Raw genomic sequence first — 23,951 nt, forward strand, 5'->3', positions numbered from 1 at the left:
GTGTGTGTGTGTGCACTGTGTTTACATGTGTGCAGCTATGTTTTTATATTACGCATAATACTGTATTTTAAAGGTTTTTAATCTTTGTAAACAGCCCAGGGAGCTTTGGCTATTGGGCGGTATAGAAATGTAATTAATGAAATTAATGAAATTTCTCCATTGGCTTCTATGGGTAGAAATAGCATCGGAAGAATCTTTCCCAGACAATTATCATTCTAAATTTTCTATCTCTAGGTTGAGATTCATGCAGGGTGGATCAGCTCAAAGACTACACAGCGTCGATTGCATATCTATGAAGAATATCGGGCGGGCTGTTAGGAGATTTTATTGAATAACTCCCCTGTCAATATCACCGCGGAGAAGCCTATTGGTAGCGATGGACGTAAATCCTAATTATGAGGACTTCCACGTCGCTTCTATTGGTTCCTTGTCTTAGCAGTCAAGTGGCGGTTAGTGAGATCTCTCTTTTCTATTTGCTACGCCGGTTGGGCGGGGCGGGACGTTCCTTTCAGTGCGAGGCCAGGCGGCTGCGAGAGGACGGCGCAGCCTCGGGAGCCCCGAAGAAAGGGGACAAGGAGAAAGTGGGGAGCTCCCCTTTCTCCTGTGCGGGGACACTCTGGTCACCATGGAGGACGGCATCTATGGTAGGGACACCTGAGACTCGCTCGTTGGAAAGCGTAAATGGGACGAGGGGAATAGGCGGAAGGTACCATTGTGAGACCCGCCCAGCAACTACAATGGGAAAAAAGGGTGGGTGGACTGAGCCATTCTCTGCGAGGGGGCGGGGCCGGTCCCTTACAAAGAGGGGTGTGGCTGGAGTGAACCATGCGACTTAAAGGGGGAATATGTGGGTGGGCTGTATCGAAGGGAAGAAATAAGGATCTGACGTGACCCAGACTGATCTATACCATTATATTAACCGGGCGGGCCTTTTTTTTTAGGCTGTACCCTTCTAGTGGAGGGGCGAGATAGGGCTGCACCATTGCAGTAAGAAGGCTGGGGCTACCTATGGTGTCGAGCCCGTCAAAGCCGACCGAGACATGAGGGGGCGTGCGGGGCGAGCCATTCTGTTGAGGAGGGGTGGGGGTTGCTGGCTGAACCATTTCGGCTGAGCGGAGGAAGGGAGGCTTAAGGGGGGAAATCCCGTTACAGTTTAAATGAGGGGCTGTACCATTCCTGGGGGGGGGGGATCCGAGGTTAACCATGCTGGGGCGGGGGGAGCGCTGTGTGAGTCACAGAATCGTCATTAATGCTACTGCTGCTAACCGGATTATTTAATTTAAATTTTTGTAAGCGGCCTTGGGAGCCCAGTCTTAAATGAAAAGTGGTTCCTGAGCACAACTACTTATTTTTATAATTAATTAATTGTACTTGGCATTTTATGTAGCACTTCCGAGTATTCAAAGCATACATTACCTCAGGGTTTGCTACAACAGCATTTCCCCAAACCTGTGATAGCTAAAGAACGCAATTTTTCTCTATAATTAAACTGAATTTAATTTAAAATGGGAGGTGCTTGCACCCAAAAAGGTTTAGTTTTCGCATGTGTGGAAGAGTAAGAATTATCCAACCTCAGAGAGTTGTGTATGCAGTGATCTGGTTAGCAGAATCGCAGCATGCTTAACAAGCCATGTCAGTGAGGATAATTAGGGAAATCCAGCATGCACAGCAGGGGAAATATGCCACCATGGCTTATTGCCCTCGCTGCGATTGCGTGAACTGGCCCAGTGTCTTTCTGCAAAAAACCCTGTTCTGGGTGTACCTCCTGGTTGGAAGGGAGCCATCCCAGAGCAAAGAGCTCATCACACACATCATACACCTCTCCTTCAAGTAGCTCAAGGCAGCGTAATGGTTTTCCACTCCCCATTTTTCATTCCCTGTATCAGTGAAGTAGGCTAGGCTGAGCAATAGGGATTGGCCCAAGATTGCCCAATGAGCTTCATGGCTGTTTTGAGATTTGAACCTGGGTCTCCCAGTTGTGGCCCAACACTCTAACCACTATACCACACTGACTCTTCTGAGGACAGGTAATTCTGCCACATCTGTGTATCAGAAGTGATTGAATCTGCTCACACCCAATGCAGAGTGACTGAAAGACCATATTTATAATGCTTTAAAATACTAACCATGCCAGTTTAAGCTAGTAGTTAACCGCAACCTGCAATGCAGAACCCACTTTACATTTTTATTACCATATGCCCCCACCTCTCTTCCTCTTTCTGTTCATTTCCCACTTTTCTCTCCCTTCCTCCCCCCCACTTCCCTCTATGCCCTGCTCTGTCTCTTGGGATCTCCCTTTCTCTGTCCTTCTTAAAAAAACAACAATGAAGAAATAAAAAAGAAAATGGCAGTGATACTTCTGGTGTAACTTACCTTTAGCTAAGGGCATGCTCAACCTAGCAGTGAACACTGGTTGAAGACCAATGGTTTAAACAATTCCTAATCAATAAAGCACTGGCTGGACATTGGAAAGATGGGATGCTTGTCATCAGGTCTCTGGATATTACTTTATCTTTTAGGTAGATGGTGTCCATACCTTACATTGCTGTGTGAAGAGGCAAATTCAGCAGCTGAAAAAATTCTGTACTTGCTGAGTTCCTTTACAGCTATTAAGGGCACAGGTGCTCATGTCATCTTCTGCACCTGGTCACCCTGTCACCAGTCGCTGGGATGGAGGCATATATGTGTGTGTGGGGGGGGGGGGGGGATTTAGGGAAAGGCAGGGCCTATACTAGAGGGCATGGCTTCCTCTAATTTGGTCCCACTCCAGGCTTTGGTTTCCATTGCCACCAGCAGGGGGTGATCAAAATGGCTAGAAGCCTACACTCTCCAATCCTCTCCTCTTCACACAGTGCCTCCAGATCTGACGCCAGAGGAGAGGCTAGAGTTGGAGAACATCCGGCGGCGGAAGCAAGAACTCCTGGTGGAAATCCAGCGGCTGCGAGATGAGCTCAGCGAAGCCATGAACGAGGTGGAGGGGCTAGAAGCCAATGAGGGAAGGTGAGGGATACCTTTTCTGCCTACGTGACTCCTGGCAAGAGATTTCTTTACACAGAGTGACCACATCCAGATTGTCCCTATATCCTGGTGCCAAGAGGGATCTTTCTGAAAAGAACTAACTTCTTCCTTGGGATATCTCAGAATATGCTAATCCTGATACTTGTTTGCCTGCCACTTCCTTGATTGGCTGGGATTTTCTTGCAACATTTTAATCCAGCCTTTCCCAACCTGGTGCCCTCTGGATATGTTGGACTACAACTCCCTGCATTCTGACCATAGCCATGCTGGCTGGGGCTGGCAGGGAGTTGAAGTCCAAACATCTGGAGGGCATCAGGTTGGGGAAAGTTGATTAATCGATTCATCAGATTGCTTCACTTTATTTATTTATTTATTAGATTTATTAGCCGCCCATCTGGCCGGCTACCTGGTCACTCTAAAAGTGGTTAATCATCTAAAAGGTGCCCCTGATAAATTGGACAGCAGATGCACTTTATAAAAACTGCAGATGGCAGATGCTTTCTTATGAAACATTCCGCAGTTCTCTCTAACATACAGAAGGAATGTCTCTCCTAAGATGATGCCTGCTGCCACACATGTGCATCATGTAAAGATGAAGAAAATACATTTTTTGCTTCAGAGGTAGCATTCATATGCATGTACAAATGTAATTAGTAGCTTAGGGCACAATCCTATGCATGTTTAGACAGAAAAAAGTCCTAGAATTTCCAGCATGGAACACTGATTAATCTACTAAAATTGACAGGTAATTCATTAACATTTTAAAAATCAGGTTGTAGTCCTAATTTAAAATACCACTGGGTCAAAAATCTCCCACTGCCCCCCATTGGATCCTTTATGCCCTGTAAGGGTTGGAGGGTAGTTTTCTGCTAATTCACGAGCAGGGACCTAAATTTTGTAAACCTAGGGAGATGGGGAACCTACCTGTATGATATGGGGTGACATAGGTTTTCCTCAATTTTTTCTTCCTTTTAAACAAAACAAAAAATGCTTTGCCACCATGCGAAGCCAACAGTGCCCCTGAGAACTATAGGAAAAACAGAAAGAGAAACTGAAGGAAATCCTCTGCTATCTCATATAGGAAAGTCCACCACATCAGGGGTTGGACTCGATGGTCTTGTAGGCCCCTTCCAACTCTACTATTCTATGATTCTATGATCTCAAAAATTTATATTGTTCACCTCTTTCCCAAAAGACAGCTGGAATTTGGCTGCACTGCACTTCACTCAGCGCTAATTTAAACCCACCTATAGGCTGCTTGTCCTTTCCCTCATTTTTAGCATGAGTTGAATGAACCATATTTGTGTTCTTTTGGGTTTCTGTGCAACCATGTCCCAATGGCTGCTAGAGAAAAGAAAGAAGAATGGGAAGGCACCAAATGCAGGAAGAGAATGAACATATATATCTATGCTGGAGGCTTCCTCTCTTTGTTTTCCAACAGCTGCTAAAGGCCACAGTTAAACTATTCCTGAAAAATCCTGCAAAGCCTCAGGCTACCCTACCATTTCTACACAAGCTGCGTGATGGGGAAATGTACCTTATTGTAGAGAAATAAAAATAAAAAGAAATAAAAGCCCCACAGCACACATCCTGTGAACACATCCTGATTCTTCTAAAAGCAGTACCTGTCTCAGTCAAAATTTCCCATCTTTCCTAAATGGACTGTGGAAGATAAGCCTATCAACCACCTTTAGCCATTACATCTTTAAAAAATGAGACCAGATGCTGGGGGGAAACAAGGACTGTCATGCCTTGCTTGCATGTGGCATTTCCAAATTGCCACTTGTTCAAGTGCTTGTGAGTTTCTCAGGGACACTCCGCACCAAGCACTGTCCAAGATGGTCCTTTGGTCTGCTGGGGCACAAGGCCATTCTTGCCTCCTCATTTCTTTTTTGTACAGAAGGTTCAGTGTCTGTGTCCATCATTTCAAAGAGTTTCATCACTGATTATCCCTCTTTTAGAGCCAGTTTGAATTCTCTGGAAAAGCATATGGCATGGTTGACTGTACTGCTCCAGAGTGCAGGTTGAAGGTTGTGTGTTTGGATAGTTTCCCAGGTTAAAAAAAAAACCTTCATGTGAAAAACTCATTCAGAGGTTCTGAGGTAGCTGCCTCCCTGAAATGTAGATTTCCATGTATTGTGACATGGGAAAGTATTCAGACATGCAAGCCCTACATACATCTGCATTCTGAGGTGATACAGTCTCCAGAAGACTGTATCACTCACATTTCCTGAAGTCTGAAAGACTGTAGAGGTTTGCACTCCCTTTCTTTAAGAATCAAAGTTGTGCTTCCTTGTCTTGGACAGTAAAACTCTTCAGAGGAACCGGAAGATGGGGATGGGCCGCAAGAAATTCAACATGGATCCCAAAAAAGTAAGTGGCTGCTGGAGGTTGCATGCTACAACTTTCTGAGGTTTGTGGAAAGGTAATATAGACGTTTTCTGATGGAACAGGAGCTGCTGGGAATGACTAATCCTGGGTTCTCTGCAAGCGTGGTTATGTCAGAATTACATTAAAATGGGGTAAGAAGCTGATGCACCCAAAGTTATCTGCGAAGGGTGCCTGAGGTTTAAAGGTTTTGATGGGTGGGAAGATGTTTGAGCCAAGATGCCGAGTCCGATGGTTCTAAGTTTCTCGGTCTGGTTTTTCAGGGAATCCAATTCCTGGTGGAAAATGAGCTGCTGCGCTCCACTCCTGAGGACATTGCCCGCTTCCTCTACAAAGGGGAAGGGCTCAACAAGACAGCCATTGGCGACTACCTGGGCGAGCGGTGAGAGGGGGCGGGACTCGGGGTAGAGCAGACAGAACCACTAAAAAGATGTGGCCATTTATGATCCAGTGCAAGCCCAGTGTTGGTGCTTGGGAGCTTCCTAGGGCACTGAGAAAGAAAGTAGAGATGGGAGGGGACGTAGGTTCACCCTGTGTAGCCAGGGGAGATAAACGGGTTTGGACATTTCTGAGTGTGGTGGGTGGTTTAAAGGGAACGTCAGTGGGGGAAGAAGGGAGGCTTTTTGCTAGACTGGTATGGCAGTGGTCACTGTGCAGGGGAAAGGAGCAGGCTTGACTTTAACTCTCTCCACTCTTTATTCAGGGAGGACTTTAATATCGCCGTGCTCCATGCCTTTGTTGACTTGCACGAATTTACTGACCTCAACCTTGTGCAGGCGCTCAGGTGAGTCTGGAAATGCTCAGTCCTCTGCTAGGATAATGGAGGACTGAGCAAGCCTCCCTTGCTGGCTAGAGTAGGTCTCCTAGACTTTTGGCTGCAGGCAGCCTTGCCCCTTACTGTGCTGACGGAGGGAATGGCAGTAGCTACGTAGCCTTTCCCTCAGCCAGAGTTGGACATTCTTAGCTCTGCCTCCAAATAAGTTTTGAACCAGGCAGATGTGGACATTGCCATGAGGCTCAAGGACAGAGGACCCCTACAGTGTCCTTATATGCCTAATTTATGACAGAGAGAAAACTCGCCCCACATATTCTCCTCAAACGAGGCTTTCTTGTTACTTGTGCACCTGCATGCAGCCAAAGTACTATTTACTACTGTTTAATATGCCCATGGTTTTAATGTCAATGTGATTGTATTGGGGCATCTGTGTAAGATAGCCTAGCCACAGGGGAAAATCACCATGACATATCTTTCTGATTTCTTCTGTCATGAGCAGCGTTTAAGAAAATCACTGGAAGGAGCTAGAGTTCAACACTTGCCCCAGTATCCCTCAGTATGATTTAACTTGCCTGATGGAGGACTGTCAAATATCACAAGCAGAGAATAAGAATACAGATGGCATTTGCGGAGCAGAGAACTCAGGCCACTTCCCAATTTCATGGTCTGTTCATGATCTTTCCCACACCCACAATGCCCTTTCCAGGCAGTTCCTGTGGAGTTTCCGATTGCCAGGAGAAGCCCAGAAGATTGACCGTATGATGGAGGCCTTTGCCCAGCGGTACTGTCTGTGCAACCCGGGGGTCTTTCAGTCCACAGGTATTGTGTTCCCTGGGAAATAGAATGGGGGGGCCTCTTTGGTTGAAAACATGGGATCTGGGAATCAAGGAGCTCCAATGTTCTCTGGCATGGAAAAGAATTCTGGCACTAATTCAGCTAGACAATGTGCATTGAATATGAGTCTGTGTTTGCTATTAATTTCCCTACCAGGAAATTGACTTCAACTTTGCATGGTCGGGTTTTGTTACTGTTATTACTGATATCCTGCTGGTCCACCAGTGTCTTAAAAATTTTAGAAGCAATTGCAAAGCTTAGGCTATCTTTGACAAGTAAGGCGTAACTAGTCTGTATTAAGTGATCCTAAGTATGTGTTCTTACTAAGAATGTAAGCAGTGCCTTGCAGGATCAGGCTACAGACTACCTTGTTCAGCATTCTTTGCAAGCATCCCAGCAGCTATCAGGTACTAGCTGTTCCAGCAGAATGATCCACCAGCAGGCCATAGTGTACCTTTTGCCCATCTCCATCGTGCAATTGCAGCTGGCCTCTGACAGACCCACAGTTCTCTCCGCTGGCTTAATCACAGGGGTTGAGGGCTGTAAGCACCACCCTCTTTTAGGGAGGGCTTAGAGCTTTTCTACATATTATGCAGAATAAGGGGGTAGAATTATGGACTTCTGTCTACAGGTGGGGTATCATATTTATTCAATACCCCCTTGTAAAAAAAGAATAAATATGTGTGCAGTAAGCTAGCACATGAGATAAATGCTTCTCATGACCTTCTCTCCTTCTCTTCCTGAGGTGCTAATGTTACTCCATGCAGGAAGCATTTTAAAAGGCAGAGCATTCTAAAATATCACACACACACATGCATTCGTTCAGAAGAATGGTCTACAATTCTACCATCTTTTGTAAAGTGTGTAAAATTCCTCTTAGCATGAAAAGCCAGACAACTGTTAGAGCCATAGAACAGCCAATGTCAAAGCATACTACACAAATACATATTAGAATTAAAGTTCCATCAGATCCTACGATGAGAAGCTACAATAGGTAAGTTTCTAAATCAAAATAAACTATACAGGAGTTACAAGACAGATGTGCTGAAATGGGTATTGAGGGCTTTTTTCTTTGTTGACCTTCACCCTCTCACCCCTTCCCCAGATACCTGCTATGTCCTCTCCTTCGCGGTGATCATGCTCAACACCAGCCTCCACAACCCCAACGTCCGCGACAAGCCCACAGTCGAGCGGTTCATCACCATGAACCGTGGCATCAACGATGGAGGGGACTTGCCTGAGGAACTGCTGCGGGTGAGAGGCTGACAAAAGGGAACATGAGGCCTTTGGCCAAGCTAGATGGGCCTGTTCGGGGTGACCTTTGTGTGGTTTTCAGGGCAGGGGTAGAAGGGAGGAGGCTTTTCATACTCATTTTCACCATCTCAAAAATCCTCTGCCCGCTTGTGAGAAGTTTTAACTTCTTATTTTGACATAATGTTCTTGTTGCAAGTGCAATTTTTTCTGCATTCATTGAAACATTGTTGCCATTTGTTGTGAGCTCTTTGTTCTGCGTTTTTTCCCCAGGATACGTTTGATACAATGTAGTCTCAGTGTTGTACCAAGCACATGTCTTTTCTCTTTGCCTTGGAGAGGGATGTGGTCTTCCTGTAACTCCTCCCCTTCCTCCCCTCCCCCTAGAACCTCTACGACAGCATCCGTAATGAACCCTTCAAGATCCCCGAGGATGATGGGAACGACCTGACACACACTTTTTTTAACCCTGACCGCGAGGGCTGGCTCCTCAAGCTCGGTGAGAGGGCCTCCCCCACTTCCCCTTAAACACTGTGGCCTTTCCCCCTTCCGTTCCCTGCTACCCTTCCCCTTGCCCTCCCCCACCACCACTACCCACTACCCCGCGATCTTTGCACGTCTCTGCGCTCTCCTCTCTTCCCCCCACCCACCTGTTGTGTCATTTAAAGCATGACCTCTCTCCATCAGATCAAAGGGATCCTCCTGAAATCCACCCCAATATCTCTCCCCTCCTCACCAACAAATACACAAAACCCACTGGGATCTACTGTTCATCAGATTGCAAGGATCTGGTGAAAACCAGGATCCTTCTTCCCCACACCCCTTCCCCCGGCTCCTCACTGAGGTGGATCTCCTCTGATGGATGATGAGAGGGGTCTGCTGGGATTTTTCGGATTTCCTCTAAAAGCTGGGATCCACTGGAGATGTCACGAAGGTCACTGAACCCCACCCGCCCTGACCACTGAAAGACCTGCTAAAAAAAAGCCTCTCTGGCATCTGCTGTTTCGCCAGTTGTTGCGGGTATGTTTTCAAGGCAATCTTATGCACCCATAAAATTTGCTTTTTAAAAACAAAACAGGACATTTCAGGATGCTGAAGCCTAAGTCTCTTCCCATATTCAGCACCTGATATTTGTCTGGTTGTTAGCCATACGTGCTCCCAAGTGATCAAGCAGGCTGGCAATGCATCCTAGAAGGTGCCCTTGAAGCACAGCACTCAGTCTGCCAGGCTTGCATGGAAACATGGTTGATGGCAGGCAACGTCGTGGCACTTGACTGCCAGGTGCACCAGTTCAAGAGACCCCCTCCCTTTGCCTCACGAAGAAATTGACCTGAGGGTAGTCGTGCTGTGCTCTTCCAGCCTCTGGCCAGCTTCAGTGTGTGGCGTAGATGAAGCACTTCCACCCTTGCTGAAGTTAGTCTGAAGAAGGCATGGTATTTCCCATCCCATCACCTTTTCCTGTACTCCAAGCCTGATGTGGCACCAGTAGAGTCTAATAATAGTTCACAGACAGACAAGCAAAATCATATTACAGACCTCAAGTTCAAGTTAGAGGTGGCCAGATCAAGAGTAAAGGGAAGGTGAAGGGTTGTGTGGCCAAAGCAGCATGACTTCAAGCTGAAGGAAACAAGAGAAAAACAGTGTTACGGGGAAGATGTGCTGCTCACCCCATTGGCTCTCCACACAAGGGGGTGAAACATCAGTTCAGAAGGCGGTGGGCTCGGAACCCTGCCAGGCCTGGTTAGGGTGCAAACTGGAGAGGTCGGGACCCATAGCAACTGTCCACATCTCCCTATATAGGTTGATGTTTGGAAAACCATTGCTGCAGTCAGTTTACCCAATGCCGCCTGCACTTTTAGTAGTAGAGTTCCATGCAATGTGTCAGTGTTTAGGGGGGCTTGTCATTTGGCCAAGTGATGCCTGCCCCTTATACCCACCCCAATAAAATTTAAACCCTTTTTCCCTGTGCCCATCCACCCACCTCCCAACCCTAATGTCCCCAAATACCTGTGTCTGTGTTGGAGGATTTTTGATTTGACCATGTACTTCTACCTTATGTTGATGTAACTTGTTCTCCTTTCTCTCTCTTCCTCTCTCTCTCTCACCCCCATTCTCTCTATCCTGACTCCCTGGTCCCCACCTTTCTCTGCCCCCTCTTTCCCCACCACTGCTGCCCTGCCCCCCTCTCTCCTCCACCATCCCACGGCGCGGACTACCACTGTCTGAATTCTGCCCCCCAACCCAGGAGGTAGGTGGAGAGGAGGGGGCATTTGGCTTTGCAGCAGAGAGCTGGTTTGCCTCGTGTTCTCTCGGGGGGAGTGGGGGCTGATGTTTGGGGGTTAGGGCATGGAGGCTGGCAATGTACTGTGCTGGGTGGTCTCAAACAGTGGGTGAGACGTGGATGTGGAGCCCAAGTAGGAACTAGGATTCCTTTGTTTTCTGAAATGGGAATATGCTTTAATGCAGCCTTCCCTGGCCTGTCGCCCTGCAGATGTGTTGGACTACAACTCCCACTATCCCCAACCAGTGGGGCCACTGGGGATGATGGCAGTTCTGGTCCAACAGATGTGCAGGGCAACAGGTCAGGGAAGGCTGTCTTAAATCATAGGTTGTTTGGCTGACTGCTGGTGGTTTGGGACCCACAAGTGGGTCACGCCCTGACCTGAGATGGCTTGCCGGGGTGAAATCATTGCTACTATCCTTCTAAATCTGTTTTTGTTTTCTTTTTAAAGGGACAGAAAATCTGAGAGGAGGGGGGATGACTGGATGCAAAGGAGAACAGGCTTCCTGTATCTTTAAATAGTTGTGCAGAAGGTGGCTAAAAGGGAGCTCTGGTCAAAGGCAACTTGCCACTGAATGCCAATAGCAGGAGAGGGCCTGCTTGTCAGCTTCCCAGAAGCATCTGATTGGCCGTTTTGGGAAGCAGCGGAATGCTGGTTGATGTAGACCTTTGGTTGGATCCAGCAGGGCTCTATTTATAGGTTCTTAAGAAGGAATTTCAGCTGCCCATAACATTGCCCATTCCCACATGAGAAGCTGCACCTGCTGAAATTCCTTTTTCAGAACTAGTAAAGGTGGATGAGCCCTCCCTTACTTTACATCTGGTCACCCTAGAGCAGTCTTCCCCAACCTGATGCCCTCCAGGTGTTTTGGGCTTCAACTCCCATCATGAGACCATTGGCCATGCTGGCTGGGCCTGATGGAAGTTGTAGTCCAGAGCATCTGGAGGCCATCTGGTTAAGGAATGCTGCCCTGGGGGGAAGCAGGGAGATGGGAGATGTATGGTTAAAAAAAGGAAACTGGGTCCCATGTTGCAGTGAGCGGTGAGCCCTGGGTCTGAAAGGTTGAAAACTACTGCCGTAATAGATTGTGGGGGATGCAGAATGGGGGAATTGTGTTTGAGTTCAAAATGGGAAGCCTAAAAGGAGGACCCAGAATGAAATCCCATATTTTCTTTCCAAATCAGCCTCCCCAAAGGATTAAAAGTTTTGCCACATGTCATATAAGAAGGCATCGCAAGCCAGACCTCTGCACATATGCACACATACAGATTAACCTTGCCTTACGCTGGGAATGGCACTTGGCTTGAGCCTTGTATAAGTAGCTTGCCTCAAGCCTGTCGCAACTGCTTGTTCTGTATGCCAAGGTTGGCAACATTCCCCAGAGGGCTATACCATGGTCTTTTCCTGAATATATAGATTGGTCTATATTCAGGAGAACCCAGTGCATCTGCAAAATCTGCCTATCATAGCAGTAGCGGAAGGCGAGAAGTCCCCCCCACCTTCTAGGAGAACGTTCCTTAAAGCCAGGAACAGCTCTTTGCTTCACAAAAGCAGCAGAGAAACGATGCTTTATCAAAGTAGGTTCTCTCAAGCTAGCTGCATGTTTGCTTGTTAGGGTTTTACCTAACCCTGCTAAATGTTAGCTATGATATTAAACAGTAGTCCAAATTCACATTGAATTAAGACCACCACCACAAGTGACAGCCTTATGAGGTCCTCATAGAGTGAACTTTGAAGTGTATCCCAGTAACCTGTGCTTCCATTTTCCTTTTAAAAATGGGGGTCCGCATTTGGAGGCCATTGGGTCAATTCTGTGTCTCCCCCCATTCCCCAGTTTCCAACAGAGGGGGGAAATAGTATAGCAAAGCAGCAAATGTGGCAACAGAACTTGCTGGGAAGCCACAATAGAAGGTGCTGCATCACTCATTCACAACTTAAACTAGCCCACTGGGATAACTAATGTGTACAAAGTAAATCCACACTTGAAAAAAAAATTACATACTCCTGTTCTAGAGGAACTATCCCCCAGAAGCCACTACTTGCAGTTGTGTTTGGTAATTTTGAGTAACTCCTATAAGGGGGTTTTCTGCCTCCCCCCAAAAACGAGGTACCATTCTCGGGTTCTCCTTGATCATTCATCTCCCTTCTTTGCTTTTTGTTTCCTTTTCACTGAACCCTTTTATTGCATTGCCTTTATTCGTAAGCATGACTTCCTGCCCCAAGGCACCAAGGTTTGGGAAGGGTTAGAAATCTAAAGAAAATGTATATTAAAAAAAAGCACAAATCCCACCAATTTTACTTTCAGGAGGGCGAGTGAAGACATGGAAGAGACGCTGGTTCATCTTGACCGACAACTGCCTCTATTACTTTGAATACACTACAGTTAGTACAATTTCTCTTCCCACCCCACACTCTCATTACCAGCAGCATGGAATCTAAGTGCCCCAGTCCAGGACAGTTGTGTAGCCTGCTGCACAGAGTGCAAAATGAACAAAAAAGGGAGAAAGGCCCCTTGGCAATAACGTGAGCCCTGGCGTTGCGTCAGTGTGGCACAATGGCCCACGATCCTACAAAGGTGTGACAACATGGGGCAGTGCAGCTGCTCTAGAGCACCTTGCTCAGGACACAGGCAAGGCAGGGCATGGGGAGTAACTTCACTAAGTTCAATCCTATCTGTGTCAGTGGGACCATTAAAACACACACACGCACGCACGCACCACCAGCTTCACGTTTTAATGTTGTGGCTACAAATCGAGAGTAACTCAAAACACACGAGTGACACGTGCTTCACCAAATGCCAAGAACAAGCACTAAAACAAATAAGCACCAAGTACTTGTCCCAACTAGGAGGAGGGTGCCAACTTGCTTGTGCCAGTGGCAAAGTGGAAGCTTCCATAGGTTCAGGCTGTCATCTTCCCCATATCCCAGAACAAGTCCATCTAGCATAACCCTAAATCTCTGCCCCCCCCCCCCGCCCCAATCTACTCAAGTCCTTGGGCATCTTCCATTTCATTCATATTCTTAAATTCATTGATAGGACAAGGAGCCAAGAGGAATCATCCCGTTAGAGAACCTGAGCATCCGGGAAGTGGAAGATCCACGGAAACCAGTGAGTGATGCTGCCTTACCTTTTCATTTATTTTAGTGTTAACAGATTGCCTGCCTGGTGCTTGTGGTTTGGGGTTGGCCACGTTTTACTTATTTACAGAAAACGTTTATACCCCACTTCTCTGCTCTCAAGAGATATTAATATACAATCTGCTGTTTTAAAATTTTCAATGCTATCTACTGGATTTTTTATTTTCTACTATCTGTTCATATTTTAATTGCTACTTTAATTAAATTAATTAAATAATTTAATTTAATTTAATTCCAAAGGGTCATTTGTCAGTCTCTTGTAGCAGAAACCACAAAAAGTCCTGTGGCACTAACAAATGTATTATGCCTTGCCAGCTAGGCATTTTATTGTTACCAGTTTTGTTTGCCTTTAACTTTGTTTTTATTCTGATGTATTTTCTTATTTTGTTGTAAGCTGCTTTGGTTAATGGAAAAGTAGGTTTTAAATGTAAACTAAGGCTACAGCTGTATACACACTTAACTGAGAGTAAGCACTATTGAACTCAGTGGGCCTTCTGAGTAAATGTGTATAGGATTGCACTCTATATAAATAAACTGAGGGCACAATTCTATGCTGGGCCTTGCTGGGAGTTTTTTCTGTCTGAACGTGAATAGAATTGTGCCCTAAGGATCAAAACACACCTCCAGTTGAATGCAAAATCGTTGTACATTAAATGCTCAGGAGACTAAAACTGTTTTAAGCTGGTGCCTAAAAGACATAAAAGCTTTGGCAGCTGTTGGATATTTCTTGGGAGGGAATTCCATAAACAAGGTGCCACTTGGGAGGACCAGAAATCATAACTGTTCTTAAAATTTTAAAGCCATGCTTTAAAAAAAATCCTCTTATAAAAAGGAAGACATTTTTAAAAAAGTTAAATTCCATGATGGCTTCCCACATGCTTGCCAGTTGCTCTCAGTCTCCTGCCTCCCCCCACCCCCGGCCATCTACCACTCCTGCCTCCCCTCCTTGAACACTCCAGTCTGTTGAAAAGGCCTTAGTGTGAGGGTGCTTGCAAACACCTGACTTTTTAAGGAGCTGCTCTTTCTTCCTCCCTCCCTCCCCCCACTTTTTTTAGAACTGCTTTGAGCTCTATATTCCCAACAACAAAGGCCAGCTAATCAAAGCCTGCAAGACTGAGGCAGACGGGCGTGTGGTCGAGGGGAACCACATGGTCTACCGCATCTCAGCGCCTACGCAGGAGGAGAAGGACGAGTGGATCAAATCCATCAAGTGAGGAGAAGGCACCATTCCGTTCTGTGGGATCTCAAAAATCCTGGCCCCCAACTCTTCCCTCCTCCATGCTCTAGCCTATCCTTCCCCAACCTCTAAATGTTTTGGACTACAACTTCAAGAATTCCTGACCATTCACTGCGCTGCTTCAGAATGATGCGGGTTGAAGGGTACCAGATTGGGGAAGGCTGCTGTATCCTTTTAGATATCATACCGCTTCCAGAAAATTGTACACACCTCACTTGAATTTGTAGATCTCAATTAGCCTAGAGCAGCAGTTGTTAGCTTCTTCAGACTCTAGACCCATTGTTAACCCTAACTTGCGACATAGGCCCCAGATTTTAATGTTTTAATGTATATGTCCCTCTTTCTAGCTCCCTGTTTTTCTCCTCTCTCTAACTTTCTCAGAGCATATCTTCAGTGCAGACATACTGGTTTAACAGATTTCTTCTCCCTAGGAAACCTTGGGATAAGTAGTTCAGGAGAGAGGGCAGAGCTAGAAATCGCCAATACATTCCCTAGCACCTGCACTAATTTTCAATTCCTTGGATTTGGAGGGCGGGGTGGGGGAGAAAGTCATGACTTTAAACTAGTAGAACTGGCACATATTTGGAGTGTTGTTGCAGGAAGACTTGGGACTTGTAGACTCAGAGCTCCCGAGATCAGGGTCTTAATTTAAACTTCCCTAAATTCCCTCTTCTCATTTTCCACAGCCATTCAGATCAGGAATCACACAAAAGAGACTTCTGGGATGATTAAAATAATTCTTCTAAGATAAAAATAAGAGTTCTGAATAAGTTACAGACTTGCAGTGGGATTGCAAGAAAATAAGTTCATCGGTTGATCAGACAAGAATCTAAGAAAAATGTCAACTTAATAAGCATCATTTTACGACTATAGAGGTGACACCTCCTTCCTTAAGAGTTACAAAGTGAGCCTAGTAGGCGGAGGGTGCATCCTCTGTGGTCAGAGTGTGATGGGCCTCTGTAGCTTAGGTGTGATAAATTTGCTTTTTCAGAAATAGTGACACAAAGCGAGTCACTCATTCTAGCCCTTGCTTGAAAATTCCCCTGCTTCACAGGTTGCTTTGAGAGGCTCCGTTTTCTCATTGCACTAGAATGCAAGGTCTACAGCAAGCATCTCAAAGTGGCACTTCTTCTGCGCTGATCTCAACAAGCATAGACATACCCCACCTCCTTTTCTCCCACTCCAACCTTGTATTCTTTTTTAAGCAAATGTTTTTATGCCATTGTTGTGAACTCATTTAGCTCAGTCCCAAGAGATGAGTTAGAAACAAGTGATCTAGAGCAGGGATGGGGGAACTTGTGACGCTTCAGATATTGTTGGACCCCAACTCACATCATTCCAGCCAACATGTCCAGTGGTCAGGGATGATGGGAGGTGGAGTGCAACAATATCTGAAGGGCCACAACAGGTTGCCCAACCCTGACCTAGAGAATCCAGAAGTCCTGGCTCCCTTGGCATTCCTTTTTCTACCCCACTGAATTTCAGTTCTGTCCCAGGAAGAGAATCCAGGAGTCTTGCCTCCTGGTGAAGACTGAGGACATCCTTGCAAACAGGAGCAGGTGTGCAGGGTTTTCTGCTGCAGCATGAATGCTCTGCCTTCGCTGCCCAGATGTACATCCTGTGAATTGAATACTGAATCCCTCTTCCTCTTCACCCTTTTTCCCATTCTTCAGGCAGGCTGTTCCCTTTCCCTCCAAGAGCCTTCCATGTTTATCTGGTCAAAGTTTGTTTGGCTTTTTTTAATATCAGTTTGTTCAAAAAGTTATCTGAGAAAGTGGAGAGGTGGCTTCCTGGCCAACCAATCAGCACTTTGCACTTCCCCTTCAGCTCCAAACAGACAGAACAGGTTTTCTCTGAGCACAGAGGGAGAAGGTTGTACACCTGTCCAAAATGTGATGAGTTCTGTTCCACAGCCACAAAAATTATGTATGTCTGGATGCACCCGTAGTCTAGCCAACTTTTACCCTTCCCTCCCAAAAGTATTCCCTCTGGACTAATTCAATCAATCTAAATTTTTCCCAAGTATGGAATGAACTATACGTAGCGGTATGTTTAAATTATGGATCAAGATTATTTGGTGTGTGAGTGTAAGTGAGAGAGAGACCCCTGCTCTCTTACATAGAAGGGAATGCGTCTTCTGATGTAGTGCCTGCTTCAGTATGACCCAGTTCACACATCATAGCTCGCTGGTTCCCACACACACATGCTCCCATTGCAATAAACAGCCCAGGGACACCCCATCCCTTGGTTGTTTAGCATGACATCCAAACCCAGAACTTTTGAGTTCAAATTCTGGGTGGTTTGCCAGTTCCAGGTTCAAATATCACAATAAACAACCAAGAGATGGTATGTCCCTGGGTTGTTTATCATAGCAGGAGTGGGCAGGCACGTGGAAATCAGCACACTCACTTACTTCCGCTGCATTTTCAACAACCCACAGTCAACAAACTGGGTTGCTGATGACATGCAAACTGGGTCTGCATGATGTATACCATCACCATCAGTATCACCCATCTTAAAAACAAAAGTGTGCTCTAGAACTGCTGTCGTAACTCTTATGCAAATATATGCATAATTGACTAAACCTTGCAAGATTCCTTGAATCCGGTGATAGCCCTGACCTATAGAAGGGGGAATTAGATAAATACACTGTTAACTAGTAGCCATGATTGGCTAAGATTCCTCTTCCATATCCAGAGATAATTTAATTTGATCATGTTTGCTCAGAGAGCAATTCAGAGAGCAGTCCTATGGCCACTAGACACTGCCTAGATGACCATAGGATTTCTCAGATTCTGGGAACTGAGGTTTTCTGACCTTGGATCCCAGAAACCATGCTCGCCACCCTCTCCTCCTAGTCAGCACAGTTCTTTCCACTATGCTGCCCTCTCTGCACTTGTAAACGGAGCGCGGAGAGGGTGAAAATAGGGTGTTCCTAGGGGAGGGGAAGAGACTGCGAAGGCTGTTTTAGACAGCTTGCTATCTGGTCTCCGGGACCCTTCCTTCTCCCTCCCTGAAGCCGCAGTTAGACGCCCGAAAATGCACGTCTAGCCACAAATGCAGGGGAGCCGGAGCACAGAGGAGAGGATCCCCTCCGTGCTCCAGCCGGCCTGCATTGGATAAGCATCAGCCTCCAAGTTCGAGGGCTGACATTTGTCTCCATAGGATTGCACCGTCAGTGTTGTGTACATGAGCTTCTCCTCCCAAGAACCTTTGTGAAGTAGGGTAGGCTGAGGGGGAGTAGCCCTGTTCAGGCAAACTGCTCAAATGTTCTGTCAGTGTGTGAGTGAGACATGCGAAGGCCCCCTCCCTGCAGATGTTTGTGCTGTAAAGGTGGACGCCAGGGGCAGGGTTAGCTGGAGTGCTCAACGTTGATGTGGGGCAAGTCGCCACAGCCCCACTCACACACTGATAATGTGCATGTGAGAGGTGCACCTGACTAAGGCAAGGCGACTCATTGAGCTTAGTGAATGAGCAGGGACGGGGACCCAAATCTCCCCTGTCCACCCAACACTCTATCCATTATGGTAGGGGTGGGCAGAAGGTAGATCACCAGATGTTTAAGAAGTCAACTCCTAAAAGCCCTTGCCAGCATGCCCAGTGGTCAGGAATGCTGAGAGTTGAAATCTAAGCTATCTGGAGATCTACTTTCTCCCCCCCCCCCGCACTGCACCACACTACACCACACTGGCTTCAAGCTGGGGCAGAGCAGAATGCAGCACAGTGCAAGCGACTCGGCGCCTCCCCATGCCCACAGCCTAGCTGCTACCCGATTGGTGGCTGAACTCTGCACCTTCCTCTTTCTCCCAGGGCTGCCGTGAGCGTGGATCCTTTTTACGAGATGCTGGCCGCCCGCAAGAAACGGATCTCGGTGAAGCAGAAACAGGAGCAGGCATGAGGTGGGGATTCTCCTGCACCTACCCTTCTCTCCCTGCAGTGCACCCTCCTGCATCTCTTCTTGGACCTGCTGACAAACCCACCTGGGCTGAGCTCCATGAAACGAACCACCCCTCTTCCCTCTTCTGATCATTGGACCATTGCACGACTTGGCCAGCCTGATGGCATGCCAGCACGCCTGGCACCCTCTTCATGTCTCCAGAGCTTCCACTCTCCCTGCTGGGATTTGCCCATGGGCATGACCTTGTGAACTGTCACACTGTGGTGTCTGCAGAGTATGGAAGCCTCATTCTCCTTCTCTAAGCTACTATCTTAGGCTCTCAGCAGAAGCAGGCAGATGGCTTTGAAGTCTCTCTGCTGACTCCTCACCATGACAATGAGGGCTACAAACCCAGGCCATGTTAAGAGAATGTTTCCTGCTTGACTGGGCCTTCTGCCTGTTTATGCCTCCCCACTTACAGCCAGTCTACACATTCAGAAAAAGAAACTGGGAAAGCCCTCTTAGGACTGTACCACTTCAGAACATGTGGGCAGAGGGGATTTCACTGGTCCACTACATAAAACTAACACCCTGCACATCTAAACCAAGCACATCAGGGAGTAAGCTAGCATGTCTTTCTGATACGCTAGCTTTCTGTGTTTGGGAGTTTTTGAGCTTGGTTCAGCTCATTCAGTCATTTGATTTTCCCTCAGCTGCATCTTGATCTTGGTACAGTCATGGGAGTGCTGTACCACATGCTTTTTCCTGGCAGTGTAGACTGTCCCTTAGAGTCTGTTGCCAAACCAGCTACACTGTGCATACATGGAACCAGTATTTTGGCTCTGACCCAATTATATGAATAAGGGCTGCGTCCCATTATTTAGCATTTGCTCTACGAAAGGAAGAGAGCATGCCAGCAACCAGCAGGGGGCAGCGGGAAGCCAGACAACTAATGCCCACACACACTGACCCAATTCTGAACATGATTCAATTCCTCCAGCGGGAATAGCCAGCACATACGCAGAACTGACAACTCTTTATTCTTCACAGCCAGGGCTACAAACCCCTCAGTCCCTCTTTACTGCCGTCTTCAAGAAATTGAATCACTCCCCCGAAATCCTTGCAGATTCAACAGAACATTGCCTCTAAAACTGATTGTTTCTTTGTTTTTTCTCTGAAATCCTTCTCTTCTGTTTGAGGTCTACCATCAAGTGATCTGGGGCTTCCCTCTGGAGTTAATCCAAGATGTTTCCATTGCTTTACAGAGGAATGTGATTGAGAACTTTGGCATGATGCTGGTATAACTCTGTGGTTAGAATCTGCCCTGAATCCAGTGGTATATTGGGGTGGATGATGGTAGAGTTTTGCTTGGACAGTACTGAAAATAGAAGCTACATACACACGCACACTCCTATTTTCTTTCAAGGTTCAAACTTCTGGTCTGAAACTAAAAGGCTCTTCCTTAACATTAACACAGATGAGTTACCCCTGAATCCTCTTTAACCTCTTGTGGCTAGACAATCAGGGTGGTTAAAGGTTGGAGCTCCCCAACTTTTTCAGTGCCTGTTGATGTGTGCAGCAGGAAATCAAATCTACATCGATTGATATAAGGTCAGAAAACAGGTGGTGTGGTTTCCAAACAAGTTAACCCAGAGTGAAACAGAGCAACGTTGTGAATGTGCTAAGATCTAATCTCTACAGCTCCTAGCTGCATAGCTCTAAATTCTTGGGTGGGATAATGTACCTCCATGTTAGCTAACTCTAAATCCAGTCTTCCACCATTGCCTTGTCTCAGGCAGTCCCTTTGGTACAACAGCTCAGGTTCTGCAGGGCTTATTGCAATCCTGGAACTGAGCTTCCTAGATCCATGTGAAGCGGTTTGCAACAAAGCTCATGTCTTTGCTAAGGGTGAAGCATTAATTGCAAAATGCTCATGAGCCTGCAGAAGTCTCTGGCTGCAACAGGAATGTGGCCCTGTCTAAGTTCATGCACATTTCAGTCTGATCAGTATTCTCTGTCCTGAGAAGAACGGCATCTCTGAGGACAGTAGCCTGTTCAAATCCTGTTTTTCAGTTAAACATGAAACGGTGGCAGATCTGGGTTAGTGCCATGCACCATCATGAATTTAGAAGGGTTGTGGTTTTGTCTCAGTCAAAATGAGAATTACTCTTCTTTCCACAAAGAAATACAAACAAACTAGAGGCAGCAAGGAAAAAAATGGTTTCATATTGATTAATTTTCAATCTCTCTGAGCGAGCGAGAAAGCGAGCACTAATACATTTGGGTGTAACTGATACAAAAGGGACCAAGCTAAATCAGAGCATGAATTTTGTCAATCTGAATTAGGTTGACTGTATTTGGGTTGGGTCACTTGAAATTAACTCAGATTGGTTAGTCTGAAGGCAAAACCAGCCATCTTTATTTCCTCAACATTCTCCCAAAATTTATGGGCAAGTGTATTAATTTAACAGTTCTGCTTGACAGGTTTTCCCCTTCATGTAAATTATTTCACTGCACCGAAATGCCCTAGAAATACCCTCTTGCTTTGGAACACACCTGTCCTTGTTATGTGGCATCTAGGCTACTGACGTGAAATGGGACCACATCACTTAGCCTAATGCTGGCTTGCGGTGTCCACATTAAATCACAGACCCCAGGGCTCTTATCTCTCCACCACTTTCATCATTAACCTTCTGGATACTGTCCTCAGAAATCCCCAGATCCTAAAAGCCCTTCATGCTATGTTCATGCCCCCTTTTAATACCCACTGGACTTCACTGCCTTCCCAAACGTACTAGCCTAATCCCCCTTTGAAACTTAGATGAACTCCATCTCAAAGTCAAGGCCAAACATTTAACACACATTTTTCTCAATTTAAATAGCTGCCAGGAGAGGGTGCTGAAAATCATTGGGATGGGGGTGGGGATAGTTTAACCATTTCCTCCCCTGCTGCAGTCTTGGTGAAAGATATTCCTCCCAAGCTTGTTGGAGTAGTGATTTTTACCAGGACTGGTGCAGGGGAGGAAAAGGTTTAAACTTCCTCTCCTGCTATTACCCTGATCATTATCACACACCGCAACTGCTGTTTGCATTTTTTAAATTCTGCATTTTATATGCAAAGATGCATTTAAGATCATACCTAGTTTGGCACTCATTCCCATTTTTTTTCCTGACAGATGAACCACTTCTGACACAATTACCCTTCCCCAAAATCCAAGTCTCATTTTTGGAACTTGGCAAGATGTTCTTACCCCAGTAGCTCTGGAAAACTTACTTTCAAATATCGAACTGACACAGTTGAAAGATGAGGCAGTTGGAAGAATCCCTTCTTACTGCCTTTTAGGATTAATTCTTCAGCAATAGCAATGGAAAAAACCCTCCCCACCCCCTATTTATCGTTTATTTACATACCTGTGTTGCAGGGGTGGGGAGTGGGGAAATACAGCAAACCCCTCACCTGCTCCAGAAGAAGAAAGTGAAGGAAGGGCATTTTTTCTTGTTTTTAAATCCATCTTCTTTTATGATGTTGTCTTTTTGTTTTTAAAGAAAAATGTTAATTATTTAAAATTTTAATGTATGCATCTCTGGATGATATGTAAACACTACAGACTTGTCTATGTGTTGCCAGAGTCATTATTTTATTATTACGATTAATAAGGAATGTGGGAAAGCCAAGACAGAGAATCTGTTCAGAGTGCCCCACATAGCAAAGTGGAGTGGAATCAGTTTAAAATCCCTGAGCCTGATCTGCAGCATGATGAGTGCAACTAAAGATCAAGAGAACAGGCTATTCCATAGGGATCCAAATGGGATAACACAGGGTTGTTTTGCACACATCGTTCTTTCACTGGCTTAGTTGTCTTTCCCCAAGCAGCAGCCTGCTGCATATTCCAGTCCCAGCTGATCCATACCTGGGAAACCTGCTCTTTCTGTGTAGGTACAGCACCCTTAGCTTCTATGGGGCAAGGTGTATACATTGAGACGTCTCTCATCACCTCTGACTGTGGGTGCTCCATGCAGATCATTGGCGAAACAGGCCCTTTCCTGGTCTCGGAGGAGCAGCAAATGGGCAACCTTGATCTTTGGAGTAGTGATGCGTGAGCTTCCCCCACTCCGGAGCTCGTATCCAATTGGCTAAGTAATACTGCCCCCCCCCCCGGAATTATTCAGCTCATTTCATGGTCAGTCCCAATTGAGAGGGAGCCCTCTCACCTGCTAGCCCAGCCTTCTTCCCACCCATCTGCTGTTCAGCACAAAAAATACCTATCTTCCCCACTTGCCAGAATAGTGCACCAACAAGGCCCCCCCCCCCCCAGCACCATCTGACTCATCAGGCAAAGCCATAAGTAGCCCCTAGGAAATGTCATTTTCCCCAGGGCTATTGATAAAGTAGGAGCCCTTGGAGAAACAGCATTTCCCATGTTTATGCCTGGCCTGGCACGGCCACTGGAGAAGGGAGCTGGGAGATCAGCTGCCAATGGAGCATGAGCCCTGTACTTAGGGTTGAAGGTGGGGGGGGCAGGAGTGGGGTGGTGGGATTGGAATTCACTGCTGGCTCAGATTTAATTTTCTCCAGCTCAGAATAAAATCAGCCAGGGAAGAATTGGGGGTGAGATAATGCTCATCTTGCATTTGAAATTAGAATTAAGATTTTCGGTGACACTGTTCCTCTAAAGTTGGCCTTGCTTTGGGTACAAGCATCCTGCTTATTTAGAAAAGCAAAAAAGGAAATGTCAGATAAGCATGGGGCCTAGTAAACATCAGGGTGGAAATCAAATACAACTTCTGGGACCAACCTGCTGTGGTGAAGCCAGAGGTGGTCCTTTTCCCTGCCACCCTGCTTCCCAGGAGCCAGGCTAGATCTCTCAGTTGTGCTGGGGTCATTAATACATCCTTCCTGAGGCTATTAATGCACTGCTGCTCTGGTGACCTTGCATGTCCCACTGCCAAGGGGGCAGATCTGCCAGAGCCACTGCTAATGAGATCAAGACCAAGTAAGTAAACTGCCTGGGCACAAGCCAAAACACAACTGAAACTGCTTGGCTTCTAAAGGAACTCTCAGCACACACACCCTTGTGAATTTTGATGTCAACATTCGCTGGATATTCTCTGAACGTTCTTGGTGCTATTAATTGCTCATACCCTATTCTT

The 23,951-nt window shown here is 46.3% G+C and overlaps 1 protein-coding gene across 1 annotated transcript; it reads left to right on the top strand.

The window, feature by feature from the left end:
* The first annotated feature begins 489 nt into the window (after nt 1-489).
* Nucleotides 490-22,415, top strand: CYTH2 (cytohesin 2). The gene is made up of 13 exons (XM_084805578.1): nt 490-644; nt 2,853-3,000; nt 5,325-5,391; nt 5,670-5,788; nt 6,110-6,190; nt 6,888-7,000; nt 8,121-8,269; nt 8,654-8,765; nt 12,854-12,930; nt 13,586-13,657; nt 14,742-14,896; nt 18,734-18,822; nt 19,851-22,415. The coding sequence occupies exons 1-12, from the start codon at nt 626-628 to the stop codon at nt 18,819-18,821; spliced, it is 1,200 nt and encodes a 399-aa protein (XP_084661704.1). The 5' UTR covers nt 490-625; the 3' UTR covers nt 18,822; nt 19,851-22,415.
* Nucleotides 22,416-23,951: the final 1,536 nt, after the last annotated feature.

The sequence above is a fragment of the Heloderma suspectum genome, chromosome 6, assembly GCF_057233095.1.
Source record: "Heloderma suspectum isolate Gila_16-S chromosome 6, 16-S_ref, whole genome shotgun sequence".
In the NCBI taxonomy this organism is placed as follows: domain Eukaryota; kingdom Metazoa; phylum Chordata; class Lepidosauria; order Squamata; family Helodermatidae; genus Heloderma; species Heloderma suspectum.